At 38.8% G+C, this 17144-nt stretch overlaps 1 protein-coding gene across 2 annotated transcripts in view; it reads right to left on the bottom strand.

The window, feature by feature from the left end:
- The window catches only part of SND1 (staphylococcal nuclease and tudor domain containing 1), a 437816-nt gene that overhangs the window by 328151 nt on the left and 92521 nt on the right, over nt 1-17144 (bottom strand). The window contains exon 11 of one of the 2 annotated variants that reach the window (XM_075273874.1): nt 5781-5873. In XM_075273874.1, coding sequence (XP_075129975.1) covers nt 5781-5873 — 93 coding nt within the window. The remainder of the gene's footprint in view (nt 1-5780; nt 5874-17144) is intronic. The other variant, XM_075273875.1, reaches the window with a different exon arrangement.

Genomic DNA, 17144 nt, shown 5'->3' with positions numbered 1-17144 from the left:
GTTCATATCCCCAGGAAGGCACATAGTGACACACAATGACTCATATAATGTCATTTTATTGTACCTGAATTACTTAAGAGAATATGCCTCTACTGTGGACAGCAAGACAAATTTGCTGCTTGCTTCCCATGTCAAATGTTTTGTGGAGGTAGGAAAAGGCAGCACAGGCTAGTAAAGTCTCAGTGGAATCAGATAAGGACACTTGCAAGACATGAATTCAACTTGCTTCTCATCTCCAACAAAGGAAAACCACTGAGGCCAAGTACATGCTACAACAGCCGCAGCTAAAGCTCAGTATCTATCATAGCAACAGAATATTTAAGATAAGTGAACAATCAATAGAGATAACACACTGAATATTCATCCAAAAAAGCACTCATGTTAAGATTTCCCTTGAGAAGTTATGATGCAATAGATGCCCCAAAATTAATATACAATTTATGCTATAAAAGAATGAAAAACATTTCTATTAAAAACTGATTTTCCTGTAGTTTAGTACTAACATTTTCATACTGAACACATTTGCCTAGTGAAAAGGAAGAAATAGTGTAGGAATATATGGGTGCTGTCAGGGATTAGTGGAAATAAATTAATGATAAGCAAAACTGTAGATTCTCCACTTTGTTTTTGCTGAACTAGAGATATAACAGAGGGAAAGTAAAGTGTGGGATTGCAGATTAATAAAAGCATTGCTGGATGTGGCTAACTGACCTGAACTCAAAATAGGAAACAGAAGATAAACTAAATGGAGAAAAGTATTAGGACACCCACAGACGCCTCCTATTCTAGTTCCATAGACATTAGAATGGAGATTGAGAGCATTGGCAACCTTTATGCACTATGCTCCTCAGCACTCTGCGAATTTATGTGCTCTGCCACATGGTGGTAGAGTTACTATAGTCCTTCAACACTTCTACTTTTCAATAATGCTGTCAGGTTTTGCTGTCCGCTTGAAAAGTCGGACATCTTTGGGAACGGACAGTTAAGGACACCCACGGACAGTAAAAGAATGCACCCGATGCCCATTTAAATCAATGCAAAATGTCACGGACACAGCTAGTGTCCGCTGCTAACGTCCGCGCAAGATTTTGAACGGACATTAGCAGCAGACACTAACTGTCGGACACCGACGGTAGTGTGAACGCACCCTTACTAGGGTAGCTGCCCTACTATTCATTACCCAGGTACAAGCTCATGGATTCAAAAAGCAATGAATTACTGATGAATTACTGAAGAGCCTATCAACCAATCCATTTTTAACTGGGTCCTATTAGGAACTACAGATACCAATTGCATGGATTCAATACAAAAAGTGTAATGTAATTTGGAAGCTACTATGTATGATCTGTATATAGAGGGTTACCCTAAGCAAATGTTTAGAGAGGGTCTACCACCAGATTTGTCCATATGCAGCTATTATGATTGGTGTGTAGGGTCAATGTAAAGCCTTTTAAACATCTTGTACTTTACAGGGGGAATTTTTATTTATTTTTATTTAACAATTTTTGTTGTTGGCAACATTACCCCTCAGCAGGAGTGTTAGAACCAGAGGATGGTCTCAACTCTTACATCTAAGGACTTAGTTCATAGTTATTGTTTGTTCTTCCCTGTTCCACAATTCAGGTACTCATGTTCAGATTTTACCAAAAAAACATAGGCATACTGTAAAAAGGCCACTGACATTCTGAGATCTTTCAGACTTAAAAATAAATCTAAGAGGTTGTTAAAGATACAATTCATCTATGGCTAAAATGTATCTTTCATATTGAAAAGAGTGTAAAATCTCAAATATACACAGATTTTACCATAGTTTTAATGGGACTTTAAAAACCTGATTCATTAGAGTTATGCCTTCACTTGTTGCAGATTAAGGTTGTAAAATTCTTATTAAAAATTTGCTACAAATGTGCCACAATGTGCCTGAAAACTCAGCAGAGATAACGTGAGATTTAATCAGCCTATTTTCTAGACTTCCCCTTTAAGGTGCTGCCCAGCAGTCACGTGACTTGGTAGTATAAGCTCTAGCAGCATGATTGGATTTTTTTTTTCCTAATACTAGTTGCACTGCCATGCAGTTCAAATCTATCATTACTATACACTAAAGATTATTCAATAAGAAAAAAAAAAAATATCCAACCCTGTCCAGCCATGATAAAGATTACACTAAAAAGGACTCAAATGCATGTTCTAGAGAGGATATATAGTACAATAAGTTTTGCAAGTAATGCAGAGTAGTCTTTGAAGAGACTGGGCTATGGTTCCTTGCCTCTTCTGTCAAAGGGAATGGATAAAGGCATTAAATATCAGCCAGGCAGCAGCAAGCCTAGAAAGGACAGGGCAAAATACGCTAATGGGAGACCTGACAGAACAAGACAGGTTATTAAAGGCCTAAAGTCAGTAGAGCAGCACGCCAAGCAACCTACAGAGCGTGTAGAAACAAACTGCTGTGTGTGGACCAGCACTGCTGTTCTGGTTAACACAGAGCGGATATACCCAAATGGCACATCAATGGCTTATCTTCACCTACACATTCCTCAAATGAATAAACACTGCACTGCTGAAACCAAAACGTAAAAAAAATATTTAAAAAATCTCAGCCCAACATGGTTACAGCAACTTTCACAGTAAACATGGGGAGTGCCCTTGCCAGCAGCACAACTAACAAGAAAATCACCATTAGTCCTTTCTCCCTCCTTGTATCTTAATATCACTGAATCAAAAACAACCCCCATTCCAAACATATTCACACCAGAGATTTCTCCAACAAGATGTTAGTTACCATTTTAAGTAACAATGCACTTGTGCCATCTGCAGGAATTTACACTCTGGCAGTGTCAAAACTCAATCGTTGAGCTAAAGTGCAAGTAAACTGGATGGCAATATATACACACATTATTATTTATTTTTAGAGAACCATTAATTCCATAATGCTGTACATTATATTAATTCCATAATGCTCTACATTATTATATTAATTCCATGCTGCTGTACATTTAAGGGTTTATATACAAAACACAAAATAAACAAAACAAGTGCAATACTAACATACTGACCAACTGGAACAGTGGGATAGAGGGCCCTGCCCACAAGGGCTTACAATCTCTATCATATGCTAGGTCAGGTGTAAGCAACCTTCAGCACCTCAGCTGCTATGGAACTACAACTCCCTGGATGCGCCATTCACTTCTATGTGTAGTTCAAAGAAGAGAAGAGCAAGTAGGCATGCTAGGATTTGTAGTCCACAACAACTGGAGCACCAAAAGTTTCTTACCCCTGTGTGAATTTAAGGTTTGCAAATTTACCATTTTAAGGCTTTCAAAATACATCTCTCCTATATTTTTAATACTGTAAACCAGTTTAGGAAAACTATTTTTTTATCCTTCTACTTTTCAGATGGCAGACTGATTATCCTAATTTCTGTGCATGATTGTTAGGGTAGCCATCTTGTTTGACCACTTGCTCTGCAACACAAGTGTGCTATAAAGCAAATTGTTGGTCATCTAAAAATTGTATTCTGGAGCAGAATTTGTGACTTCTATGGTAGAATGTTTAAGGTTTATTCTGTGTCCAGTGCAGGAAGCAGGTGCAACCATCACATATAGTCAATGGTAGATCCTATGTTATGTTAAGCTATCATCATTCCTATCTGTGATAACTGCCGAAAATTAATCTCTAGGTAAGTACGCTAGCGTTAAAAACACGGCTAGCATACTGATGGAGTGCATGTTTATGTGCATGGAGCCTATAACTGTTTAAACAAAGGAAAAAAATTATTAAACGTTTACCCAATCTTTAAAGGGGACCTTTCACCGATTGGGGCACAGGCAGTTCTATATACTGCTGGAAAGCTGACAGTACGCTGAATTCAGATCGGGAGAGCTGTCGGCTCTCCCGATCTGTGCCCCGGGTAAAGCGCTATCAGTCCCGGTACCGTAGAGCTTTACAGTCAGAAGGGCGTTTCTGACAGTTAGCCAGGGACGCCCTTCTGCCCAGCAGCGCCTATCGCGCTGCACAGTGTGAGCGGGGAGGAACGCCTCCTCCCTCTGCTCACAGTTCTCATCCATAGACGAGTATTATCGGGAGAGGGAGGGGGGAGTTCCTCCCTGCGCCACAGTACAACGCGATAGGCACTGCTGGGCAGAAGGGCGTCCCTGGCTGTCAGAAATGCCCTTCTGACTGTAAAGCACTACGGTACTGGGACCGATAGCACTTTACCCAGGGCACAGATCGGGAAAGCCGTGGTTTGTTTTGGTGCCGGATAAGCTAACTTGACTCTTTACTGTCAGACTGGAGCAGGCAGGGGGCGTTATTTGGAGCTCCCATCAGTGGACTGTGCCAGAACTCTGAATGACACCACTCGCCTGCTCCTGCTCATGGCCACCTCCGCTTCCCCTCTTCCTCTCCGTGTGCAGAAGGGGAAGTAATTGTGGCTGTGAGTAGGAATGGGGATTGGGCCTCTTACCAGCAGGGAATGGTCTAATTATCATGTCAGGTACCAAAATTAATTGCACTTATTGCTCTAGAATAGCACTGACTAGAGAAATGAGTGGAGCATCACCAACTGAATGATGAAAAAAGCTGGAGGTGAAGCAATGCCAATAGCTCAAAATTTCCTGCCTTTTAGGATGAGAATACATTTGCTTGAAAAGTATGTACTCTGTGAATTAAGTAACCTAAGGGCCTTTAAAGTGCTGACTAAAGCTAGAATGTACTCCCAATAGATATAGAGGCTTATCAGAAAACTACTCTGTTTACCCATCTCGAACAGACATTGTGATTCTTAGATATGCGTGTTGTGGATGCCTCATGAAAATAACACTAACCCATGGGCAATGTGCAAAGGTGATGAAGTACAGTTCATTTCCATCTGTGGCTTACACTCTTCTATTTTCAGTTAACATGGTCAACCATTAAGGAAACCGCAACTTACCAATATTTGCTAAAAAGGTTAACAAGCATCGGCTAATTAGCTGAAATATCTAATTACATGCCAATTACCAACATTTAATGACTGTCTACACTGTAGGTTTTCTTCTGACACAGCAAATAAGCTATACAGATTTCACTTTTTCTCTTTCCAAGTCATTTGTGTCAAAAGGGTTTACAACCATGCTTGGTACACAACAAGACCAAAGAAGTGAACGGTTATAGCATAAAAGTTTACGCTTCAGTCTTTATTTTAGCCACTTCTCCTACAGTCATGATGACTTGTGTGCTGTACTGGAGACACTACTAATTTATTAAGGCAGCTTCCTCCGGTCCTCTGTGCACCAGAAACTGAAATCCACGCCAGTTAGCAGCAGGTAAACATTGAAGACATAGTTTATGCCAGGTTCTGGAGTAAATTGTGGTAAATTTGCTGGACCTTGGGATGATATACCCCCCCTGCTATTCCCAGCCCTGAAAGGGGTGGGGTCGCAAAACAAAAAAAAAGAAAAGGAAAAAAAAAAAAAAAAAAAAAAACACCAACCCCACAGAATTCAATGGCCAAGCAAATGTTATTCCGGAAAGTTGGATAAAATCAATGGTAAATGCCCCCACTGTGTGACATAGTACATCACCAAATTATACTTATACTACTTGAGAAGACAACATATATAAATACATCCTGGCAAACACAAAGGACAAAGTAAAAGTATTGTACAGATCCATACATTTTTATGGCTGCCATATAACAGATCCAGAATATGAATGTGCCCATGAGCCTTTATTATATATTCATAACCCTCCACTCCCTTCCTTTACCTCTAAATGGACAAATCCGGTACACTAAATCTTACCTTCTTTCCAATAAGCTTCTTGCGCAGAAATTCTCTGGCCTCAAACATATATGGAATGTCATAGAGAGGACGGAGCTTCTTATTCTTATCCTGCTGGGAAATAAAGGTTGATAAGCGAATCAAAGTCTGCATAATGTAACATACAAAATGAAAACATTAACCGCTAAAGAGGACAAAAAGTCCCTATAGGCAAATACTGCTTTACATACTGCCCTAAAAGTCAGAATTACCCAGCTCCTACTTCCCAGTTACTCTAAAACCATATATTACAAATATTTCTGTGCACTGAACAATGCTTATTCAACACATTTTACTTGTTACATGGAGCCACATTTATTTTATTTTCTAAAACCGCACTGGATTACAGTTTACATATATTCAAGGAATTATTTTTACTGTATAAGAAAACATAAGCTTATGATACAACAGAAAATATTCAAGAAAATAAAACACATTATCACGGGGATGGATTTGGTCTCAATCAACAAAGACTTGTAAAGATGGAAGAGAAATGTCTTTCATTACATGTTCCAAGACTTTTGGTGTCCAGAAATAATGAATTTCTCCAGCAATAAATCAGTATCCTGTGTCAGGCATTCTCAAAATAACATCTTGTTTGTAACCTTTTCAGTACTTGAAAACGACTCGCTTAAGCCAATTTCAAGAAATTCTTTCCTTTCAGGAAGGGTCATTCTATGCATTGCCGATGTGGCTATAGCTATATAAGTGGGCAAAAGGAAAACCTTTTGGCTTCTCAGTTATGAGGAGGATGGGACGGGGATTGTTCTTTCAAAATACTGGAAAAAAAAATGTAAAACATGTATATATAGTTTAAAATTCAGTTCACACAGAGGCATTTGGCACTCATTTTGAGACAGATTCCACCTCAAAATCAGCAGCACGTTCTGTCTTGAACCTGCCTCCCATTGTATTTAATATGAGTCAGAGACTGAACCAAGACACGGAGAGAAAAAAAAGAAGAAAAAAAAAAAAAAAAAAAGGAAAAAAGCATCCCGTTTGATTTTATAGTGAATTCTGCAGCTGATTCAGCATCAGAACCCACCACAGGAGACTAAAGGGTAAAGAATATGCCTTACTACATTGACAGGCAGCATTATTTCTAATTTACACCACTTAGCCTATATAGACTAGGTTTATTACATTGTTGATCTTGCACAACTGAAACATGGGCCTTACCACTGTAATGGGCACCTCGTACTCACTATATCTGATATGCACTACATGCTCCACTGTTGCCTCTTTCCCCATATGGAGTAAACATGAGTTTATATAAAGCAATTATTTATTCCTCCAGGCGATATGAAACTATAGTAATTATGCTGTAATAGCGATACATACGATAATACTATGTCATTACTCTATGTTATATATTAATTTGTGTTTCTACTATACTACAATCTTATGTCTTGCTGTACTGTATATATGTATATCTTCCTATATAGGGTTGACTATATTCCACAAATTAATATTCACACGTTAAGACCTGAATAGCCCGGTGGTAAAAACATGATAGATAGATAGATAGATAGATAGATAGATAGATAGATAGATAGATAGATAGATAGATAGACTCACATACATAATAGTGACATTATTACAATACTGTGCTAATATGTATCATGTTTGTCTATGCTATATGATTACATTTTGTACACTCAGTATATTTTTTCACGTAATTTTTGTAGTCTGATGAAGGTCAAATGACCAAAATATCACTTGTATCCACTCTACTAGGGAATTTATTTTCTATGTTATTTATTCACGCCTGAATGGTGAATAAATACATCATTACTACTTCATCATGATATGAGTGTGAAGTCTCTCACTTGCTGTTATTTACAGATTGGGACCCTAGTTCTGCACTCAAAAATTAGGAGAGTGCCACCTACATCATCAGTTACACATTAAAAGGGGTTGTCTGGGGAGTGTTTAAATGTTTACTCCCTCCAGTCCTATTTGGCCTATACATATGGTTTCTGGGCTGGATCAGAATCAGCACCTACATCCTTCTTAACCTGTGTCCATGGCTACTTAGCTGTACTCTGGGGGCTGGCAGCCTTCATTACAAACATAGTTCATCGCCCATAGTACACACTCAGAGAACTGATTGACTTGGTGGTGGTTCCCATAACATGACTCAGGGTGGGAACCAGCCTAGAGAGTCCAAAGTGCATATCAAATAGAACCTGATTGAAGAAGTATTTAACCACTCCCTGGATAACCCTTTTAAGATACTTTAAACACCCAAAGTATCAAAATGCACCTAAAAAAAAAACTTTAAAGTTGAACAATTTTGAAGGGATATGCAAATTAGGCAATTGGTGCACTGGGGGTGGGCCTTCAGCTCCCAGAGCACTTTTCTTGCTGCTCAAGTAGGATGGGTGATGTCATAGTAGTGGTAAAATAAACTCTTACTGCATGAGGTCCCCGGGGTTAGCATTGGTAGGGGTCTGAGTGGCAAGAGCAGGGCTCAAAATGCACCAACTGCCCAATTTGCAAATCACTTCAAAGTAATTTTTCTTAGGGGGCGTTCACACTACCGTCGGTGTCCGACATGTAGTGTCCGCTCCTAGTGTCCGCTCAAAATCTGTCACGGACACTAGGAGCGGACACTAGATGTGTCCGTGACACCTGTCATTCACTTGAATGGGCATCGGGTGCGTTCTTTTGCACTCCGTGCCCGTCCTTTCCTGTCCGCAAGAGAAGATGTCCGACTTCTCAAGCGGACAGAGGAACCCTGCATGCATTTAACATACTTTTTATGTCTAACTCTCTAATGCACTTTGTAAGACCAAAGTGAGATTTGAACACACTTGGGGAGGAGGTAGACTCCCTGATATATATATATAGCTATATGTAACCAAATTGAAACTAAGATTGTAAAACATCTAAGATTAAATATTAAGCTTTTATGGACAAATGGATAGAGTTTGGTGTTCCGCTTTCTACATGTATTATCACATCACCCAGGGCTCATCTTTCAGTATCTGCATTACCTACAAATGCAATAGGAACATTTTAGAGGCACTTTCTCATGAGCTCTGACACACGGCAACCTCTCAGCCACCAGTAAGATTAATAAAGAAAAACAGCAACTGCTTTAAAACGAACGGAAGAAAAGCCTGTAGGACATTTCTTATTCAGAGAAAACAAACTCTTTGAAAAAGAGCAAGAAGATACCATTACATCACAGAAAAGCATTACAAGCTGGCTCGGAGCCATTAACACAGGGAGGACACGACCGGCGTCCCACAGAACGGAAGGCAGGATTTTCATGCAACTTAAGCAGGTTCTCTCTGACAACACTTGAAACCAGCAGCCAGCTTTACAAATCCTATTTCACTTAGTCTGCCTCAGACACAGCACAATTTGCAGGTTTGTTCTAATGCCAACACATTTTTTTTTTTTTATTATATTTTGCTGCAGATGAGACATGTCAATTTCTTCACAAAGGATTATGCATGAAAATTAATTAATGCTAAATAGCTTGTATTTTCCACACTTTACTGAAGAAAAAAAATTACATGATTCATCTTTGCCATTTTGGAAGGGTGGGGGATGGGGAGAAGGAGACTAGAGCTCATAGCCAAAGACTTCTGAAGTAGAGAAATGAGCTGAACCTCACTGCTCAACAACTGTGATGCACAGCATGTGTAATATACTGTATGAAGGCAGAAACAGCATCCATAAGACAAGACTTTATATGTATGGCCACTTCTCTCTGAGCTATTTCTTGGCTGTAACTAGTTCCTGGAGCTACCATAGCTTTTATATGGAACAGTTTGTTTATGAAACCCTCAATATAAAACCAGAAAAATTCCACATAGTACAACTATCCAATACTTGAAAATTATGGATTTTTTTTCTTGTAAATTTACTATTTAAATGCCGAGTTTAACGACTGTCGGAATAGTCTTCATAATATAACTCACTGACATATTGTAGACCTGGCTAGGAGCAATGTGCTTTCAGATGTGTTGAATCTCTGCTTTCCATCCCTACTATTAGGCCTTATTCAGACATCTGTAAATCACAGCTGTGTGTTCTCAGTGTTCTCCATGGACTGCACTTGTCCCACGGACTTTAATCTGTGTATACATATGTCCATGGAAAAAAAATTAGACACTTGCGTTACTTTTGGAGAGGCAAAAACTCTCACTGAAGTTTATAGTTCTGTGAAAAATACAGAGAACAAAAGATTTGCAGTTTTTACAGATGTGAAAAACTGATCAACCACAGACAAAAAAAGGTCCTTAAGTCGGTTCCAATATCTGTTGCACTAGTACACAGCAGAGACCTGACAGTAATGCCCACAATCACTCTGATCGTGGGTACTAACCATTAAGATGCCTCAGTCAAACATGACCAAGGCATCACATGAGCGCCACCATGTTTGATGTGATTACCGTCCCATGGAACAAGATCCAGTTGAGGCAATCCATTGCCTAGACAACTGGGAGCCTATTAAAGTACCTTGAGCGAAACTTTATAAATACTACAGAAAATGGAGAAATATGGCATCACTATTTTTCAGCACACTGGAGATGAAATCCCTCAAGACCAATGGACAGAAAGAACAGTTCGTGAATGAAGCTGAGCTGATCTACATAACTAGTAAAGGCAGCAGCATCCTGCACACACAGACCTCCCATCCAGTATACATTACATTACTGTCACATTAGAAAAAAATCTGAAACTAATACAGGTTACAAACTGCATAAGAGAGTATCCAAATAAATGGAAAAACATAAATTGCAGTCTGTAACTTTAGCACAAGGTGAGCACTAGCATATGTAATAATTTTCCATGTGAAGGCTGCATTTTTAGTTAGTGACAGCAGTAGGCAGGCGTAGCCATATCCAAATGTGCATGCCAATGATGGCACTATTATACTGGTATTTACCTGTATAATCACACAATCATTGGAGATCACATGCGGGCAAGCTTTTATCTTTATGTAGCTGTTACTTCATTGGAGCGCTAAATCCAATTCTGCATTTTAAAGAAATAAAATCCTCGCACGCCATTTTATTAAACACAACAGTGATGATTTTTAAGTGAGCCTCTGGTATATTACCTTTATCCATATACAAATGCATAGTTGCTTTGAAATATACATCAAGCCCTGTTGTCAGGAGATAATTGTAAGGCAAATTTGCGTAAACAGAACATAAAAGCCATGTGTTTGTAATGGAAACTCCTAAAGTAACGCACGAGACAAATTTACTTGAAAATACTAGCATGGCTTTTCACTCCGCTCCACCAGATAGAGTTTGAGGCATCATTAGCTTGAACAGGGGGATACTGACAGGAACTGAAGTGGTTTTAAGGACCCACAGAGCGCTAAACTCATATGGCAGATTAGTGGTGCCATATGTATGCTTCAGTCATTATGCTTGGAATAATTCTACATCTGGAGCAGAGTGCATATGAATACAAAACTGTGCAAGGTTCATGCAGAGTTGGAAGTAAATATAGATGTTTATACGATGATCAGGGATAGGAAAAAAATATCGAAGGCTGTACTAAGGCAAATAGAGCTTTCCATCAAACATTGGAAAACAAGGGGCAACACAGTGGCTCAGTGGTTAGCATTGCAGCCTTGCAGTCCTGGGTTTGAATCACGCCAGGAACAACATCTGCAAGGAGTTTGTATGTTCTCCCCATGTTTGAGTGGATTTCCTCCCATACAACAAAAAAAAAAAAAGGCATACCGATAGAGGAAAAAAAAAAAAGTACATTGTGATCCCTATATGGGGCTCACAATCTACATTAAAAAAAAATAAAAAAATAAAAAATTGGGAAACATACACATTTGTTTATATCTAGTACTCAGAAGATGTAATCCTTTTACGTCTTTATGTGCAAAGTTTTACATCTTGGCCTTATTAGGTACAGACAAAGTCCAGGTTCACAAAATTATTCCAAACTTACAAGAACGGTTGTGCCGCTTAGTTTTTTTAGAATAATGAAGTGACAATAGTAAAGGAAACATATACAAATTTCCACAAACTTGTGGCATTCTAGTAAAATGAAGCAGATAAGGTTATTTGCGTACCTTGACCTCACTAAAGCATTAGCACATACCTTCTGTCTGGCACGAACCTGTGCTACAAGGGAAATCAGAAAGTGCACACAAAGCAGCTCTTCATGGCCTACTTTTTAATGCAAGGTGTACTTTTTGCTTCAGCCTGCAAATGTCTCTGCAAAAATTAAAAGCTAAATATATGACAGACTATACTGCATAACCAAGTACATAAATGTTGCCCAACAACTAGGAAGTCTCATGGGCACCAATTAAAGAGGTCATATTGTCTATTCTATTCTGGGAAACACAAAAATATTAGAAAGCCTCCCATATAAACATGTATATATTTTATGTATTTTAGCAAAAGATTCTAATTTGTTTTTACACATCCTTCTCCAAACACCTGGCACTGTTCACACATGCGGCATGAATTTACTGAAAGGTAGGGAGGGAATAGGAAATGCACTGTACACAAGCTTTAAGTTTCTCATAACCTCCTGCAGGGAAGAAAATACTTCTCATTTGTATTTTGCAGAAAGTGGGACAGGCAGCATTTCTCACTACACACAGCCTAAAACTTTTCATCTAGCAGTATATAGCCGTATAGAAGGAATTTCATACACCAGTATTCCCACTTTATTGCCTACGAAATGTGTGAACAGAAATTCAGAGTACCAGCCACTGGCAAAACTGCAACATAACCAACCTGATACACTATTTGCTTGCCTTAAATAACATCTACTTTAAAGAAGATTATGTATTGATCTTACTTTTATGTTTTGATTCCAAATTTGGACCCATCTAGCTTGACTTGCAAAGATCCCACATTGAGGGTGGACATGATTTTAATCAAAAAGCAGATGGCACAGTGCATTTATCAAGTCATTGTAACCTCTTTGACATTGCTCCATTTAGCTTACATTAATGCTAGGAATGACTGCACCTCCTACCATTAATAGCAGACAGCCTGTCAAGGAGAGAGGCTGGTGAGCGGCAATATCATGAAGAGCCTAGCAGGGCAGAGAGGTGATCTTGTTTTCTGGAATCATTCTGATACTGCTAAATCTATACAGATATTAAACTGACAGCCTGCTGACTGACACACTTTGATAAACTACTTAAATGAAGGGACATTCAGACGGAATATCCCATCTCTCATGCATATCAAAGCAAGTAAAACAATCTCTTGTTACTTCTTGCAGCCGAATCTTGTACAGATATTCAGACTGACAATAGGCTTCTTGCAGAGAACTGCTGAAAGGTGGGAGCCTCCGGTCTCCCTTTGAAAAATGACAGAAGCTGTCAAACAACAATCCTCCATTTCTTCCTGCCTCATGTATAGAGGGCTCAACTGCTGTGCTAAGCAATACTGGAGCACTTATGCACTATGCTTCACAGTCGGGAAAGAAAGCTCTTCATTACCGGACACAGAACTGGGGACTCTTTGCCCTTCAATAATACAGAGAGACTCCTTCAAGTTAGCATTTGATGGTCAACCAAACCTGAACATGCAGAATTCACATTCTTCTAAACCAAAAGGCCACTTTACCTGGGAATTTATTGAGCACCATTCAGTTTCTATATTGAGTTAATCATTATTGCAGACATAAGGCAAGGAAGGTTTTACAGCTACTGTATATGCAATGCAATCTATGCAAGAAATCACATTCAGAGACAGCCAGAGAGATATTAGTTTAAAGGGATTCTACCATTAAAATCACATTTTTTTCTCGTTGACACGTAGGAATAGCCTTAAGAAAGGCTATTCTTCTCTGTGCCGCCATTCGGTATAAATCCCGGTTTTCATCGGTATGCAAATGAGTTCTCTCACAGCACTGGGGGCGTCCCCAATGCTGTGAGAACTCTCCAGCGCCGCCTCCTTCTTCTTCAGGAATGGCCTCTTCACGCGTCTTTTTCTGGCATGGGCGGTCAAACTTGTAGGCTTCGGGCCTAGGGCAGAGCCGACTGCGCATGCCCACAGACCACAAGAAAATGGCCGCTTACTGTGTAAACGACCATTTTTCTTGTAGCCACGGGCATGCACAGTCAGGTCTGCCCAAGGCCCGACTGCGCATGCATCTCTTTTCTTTTCCTTGTTTACATTATTCTTTCTCACTGTGTCCAGTAAAATAAAGATAAAATAAAGGTGCGGAGTGTCACTTCAAACCGTTGTATCTCAAGCAATAGAAAACTTAAATTGCATACAAATGTATATAAATATCCCAATTCCAACTGTGTCTTCAACCAGTGATAACTCTATAAATACAAGTAGAACTGTTCTCTTAGTATCACCAAGTACTCACTCTTTGGTATCAAAAGAAAGAGGAAATTCTCCTCTTTCATGACACCAAAAGCAACTTTTATATTTTAGAATGCCCCAGACAGAGCCGTCTCACATAACCCTTCCCCACCCTTATTTTTCTTTTGCATTTCACACAGTCCATACATCATACACAATATTGAATGGCAGGGAATGGCAATAGAGAAGAAAGAGAAGAAAGAGAAAGAGTGAAAATTTCAGGATTTCAAAGAAAGGAGCCAAACTGTAATAAATTACAAAAATGAATGACACAAATGCTGCCAAAAAATCAAAAGCTGTCTGAGCATTTAGTTACACTTTAAAGTGTCTGGTATCACATTCTCAGCTTTCACACACTGCCCAGAATGCAGCAATAGCTAAAAGAAAATCATAAAATTGTGGCCGCAGCATCAGCATTCCATATAAAAACATGGAAATTTCTTTTGTTAGCAGTGACAATAAACCACCACGTATAGATACACAGGGGTCTTTCTCACTTGCCAATAATGCAGAATTGCAGCTTTCAGGTGACACCAGAATCAGTTGTCTAGGTTATATAAAACTGTAGATACAGCCATTTGAAGTGATCATTCCCACCTTTGGCAAAGGCTACAGTTCTACATCCTGGCAATACGACTGTGTACAGATTTTTTCTGGTAACCAGTCAGTTAGTGGATTGCTAAGGAGAATTTTAAAGCCTATTTCTACTATAATAAATAAATAAATAAATAAATAAATAAATAAATAAATAGTTAGGTGGGTAATCATTGTAATAAATAAATAGTTAGGTGGGTGATCATTTATGTAATATACTTAATTAACATAACATTCCCCAAAGAAATTAAAATGGGAGTTACACCAAGTTATTAGCATTTAAACACTTTCTAAAGGATAGAAATGCAATATTACAGAGTTACTCATATGTAATGATCCTTGCCTGCAAAGTAGAGGATAGATGACACTTGTCTGTACCAGAGTATACAAGTGTGCAAGTTGTGGGACACATTCTTTACCATGTTACAATTACATCCACACAAAGGTTTATTACTATTAGGTTTCTGAAAAGTTCACAACACAAGAAAAAAAAAACGTCACTCGCTTAGACACTTGAACATTTAGTGGCAAGATCTTCTACTTGGTCCTACCAAGGTAAAGAAACACAAACAAAAATCAATCCATTAAGAAAAGAAGACAAACCTTATCAGCTCCAATCATAAAATAAAAGCCAAAACTGCAGCAGTGCAATGATCTTGAGGATATCTACATTAGTGTTTTCAGCTTACATAGAACTGCAAAAGCCAAGCAATAATACTTTACAACCAGTGGAAATGTTATTACCAGTATAAAAAAACAAAGCCTTTTAATAGGCTTTCTGCTGAAAGGAATACTATAGCTTATTTTTTCTTAAACAGATTTACAACTTTCTAATATTCTATGTGTTTTCCATTTTCTATACTTCTAGTTTTCGTCCTAACAAAGACGCAGTGTTCGTTCATTGCTATGGGATCCACGGTTATAGCGGGTATGCAGTTGTGTATGGAACAATGATTGGTACTGAAAGGTCAGGGTACGCCACCAATGGCATGCTGTTGACATTCGCTTGCATGCCCTAAAGAACTACAGAATTAAGGGCCCATTCACATCAAGTTTCGGCTTGAGTCAGGAGATCGGTTTTTAAAAACAGTAAAAACAGATACAGTACAATGCGCATCAGTTTTTACATAGAGATGACATTTTTTTAATGTACAATTGGTTGAGGAAAGAAAGAGGGGTAGGTTTTATCTATATAGAGAAAAAGGACTAGGAGATGTCCACATGCATGCATTGCAAACTGTGATCAGACTTGATATCAGTCTACTGCTGGTTCACACTATACTAAAAGCACAGACACAGCAAGTACTGGTGTACAAGCACAACATGGGGAGAGAAGACACGACTATAGCATTACTGCTCAGTACCTCCTCCACATAAGCACCTGCTCATACTCCCTTGTAACCATTCTTTTCTTCCCAATCTACTCAGTTTGAATGAGGCTTTCAAACAAAAAACGCAAAAAAAAAAAAAAAGACAGCGAGATGAGCGAACATTATATGAAACATCCGTTTCGAATAGCACACTCCCATAGAAATGAATGGATGCTTCCATTCATTTCTATGGGAGCATGTTATTCGAAACGGCTGTTTAGTATAGTGTTCACTCATCTCTAGAGACAGGCAATCTGTCTGCATCAGATATAATTTACTCACATTTGTTAATAATAATAACGATAATAATATCTCACCATGTGTTATACAGTATATATAACCATACACCAATGGACCATAAGAACATAAAAAAAAATAATTACCCTCAGAAGGTACTAAAATAAGCCTAGAGTGCTTTGAGAGCAGTAGAAGTTTGTCATTTATAAAAAGCAGCAGCAAAGCAACTAAACAGTGTAGAATAAATGCAGATGGTGATTGTACAGAAAACTTGAAGTAGAATCAACATGACTTCTGTAATATTACTGATATTCTCCGTTCTGTTTATGTTCTGCATGAAATTGTTTCGGAGGAGATGATGGCAAACAGTTACATATCGTTGAATATGAGCAAACACAGTCAAATGGCTTATATAGCCTTTTGCCATAGCATATGTATCATATGAGGCATAATATTCGCTACACAGCTAGCATAATTCTATCTTCAGAGGTCACTGGAGACCTCGGGAATGCAGTTTATGACAAAGTGTACACAGGCTGCCTAAGGGACACACGTTGCCCTAAATGTCCACACATCAGAGAATGACTGACAGCTCCAGACAAATTAAAAGGGGGGTTGTGAGGAAGGGCGACTGTCCTCCAAGCAACTCTTTCTTCTCAGCCACGTGGGAAGGTGTTAACCATATGTCCACAACACATCCAATCTGTCTTCTATCTGTTCTGTGTCTGGGGATTTGAGGCTACAATAAGGCATTCTGTACACATTGGCCTCTGGATCCTGCTCTGCTTGGATAATATTGGGACCAGTAGCTTAAA

Source organism: Leptodactylus fuscus, chromosome 5 (genome assembly GCF_031893055.1).
Source record: "Leptodactylus fuscus isolate aLepFus1 chromosome 5, aLepFus1.hap2, whole genome shotgun sequence".
In the NCBI taxonomy this organism is placed as follows: domain Eukaryota; kingdom Metazoa; phylum Chordata; class Amphibia; order Anura; family Leptodactylidae; genus Leptodactylus; species Leptodactylus fuscus.
This window is presented reverse-complemented; position numbering and strand designations above follow the sequence as displayed.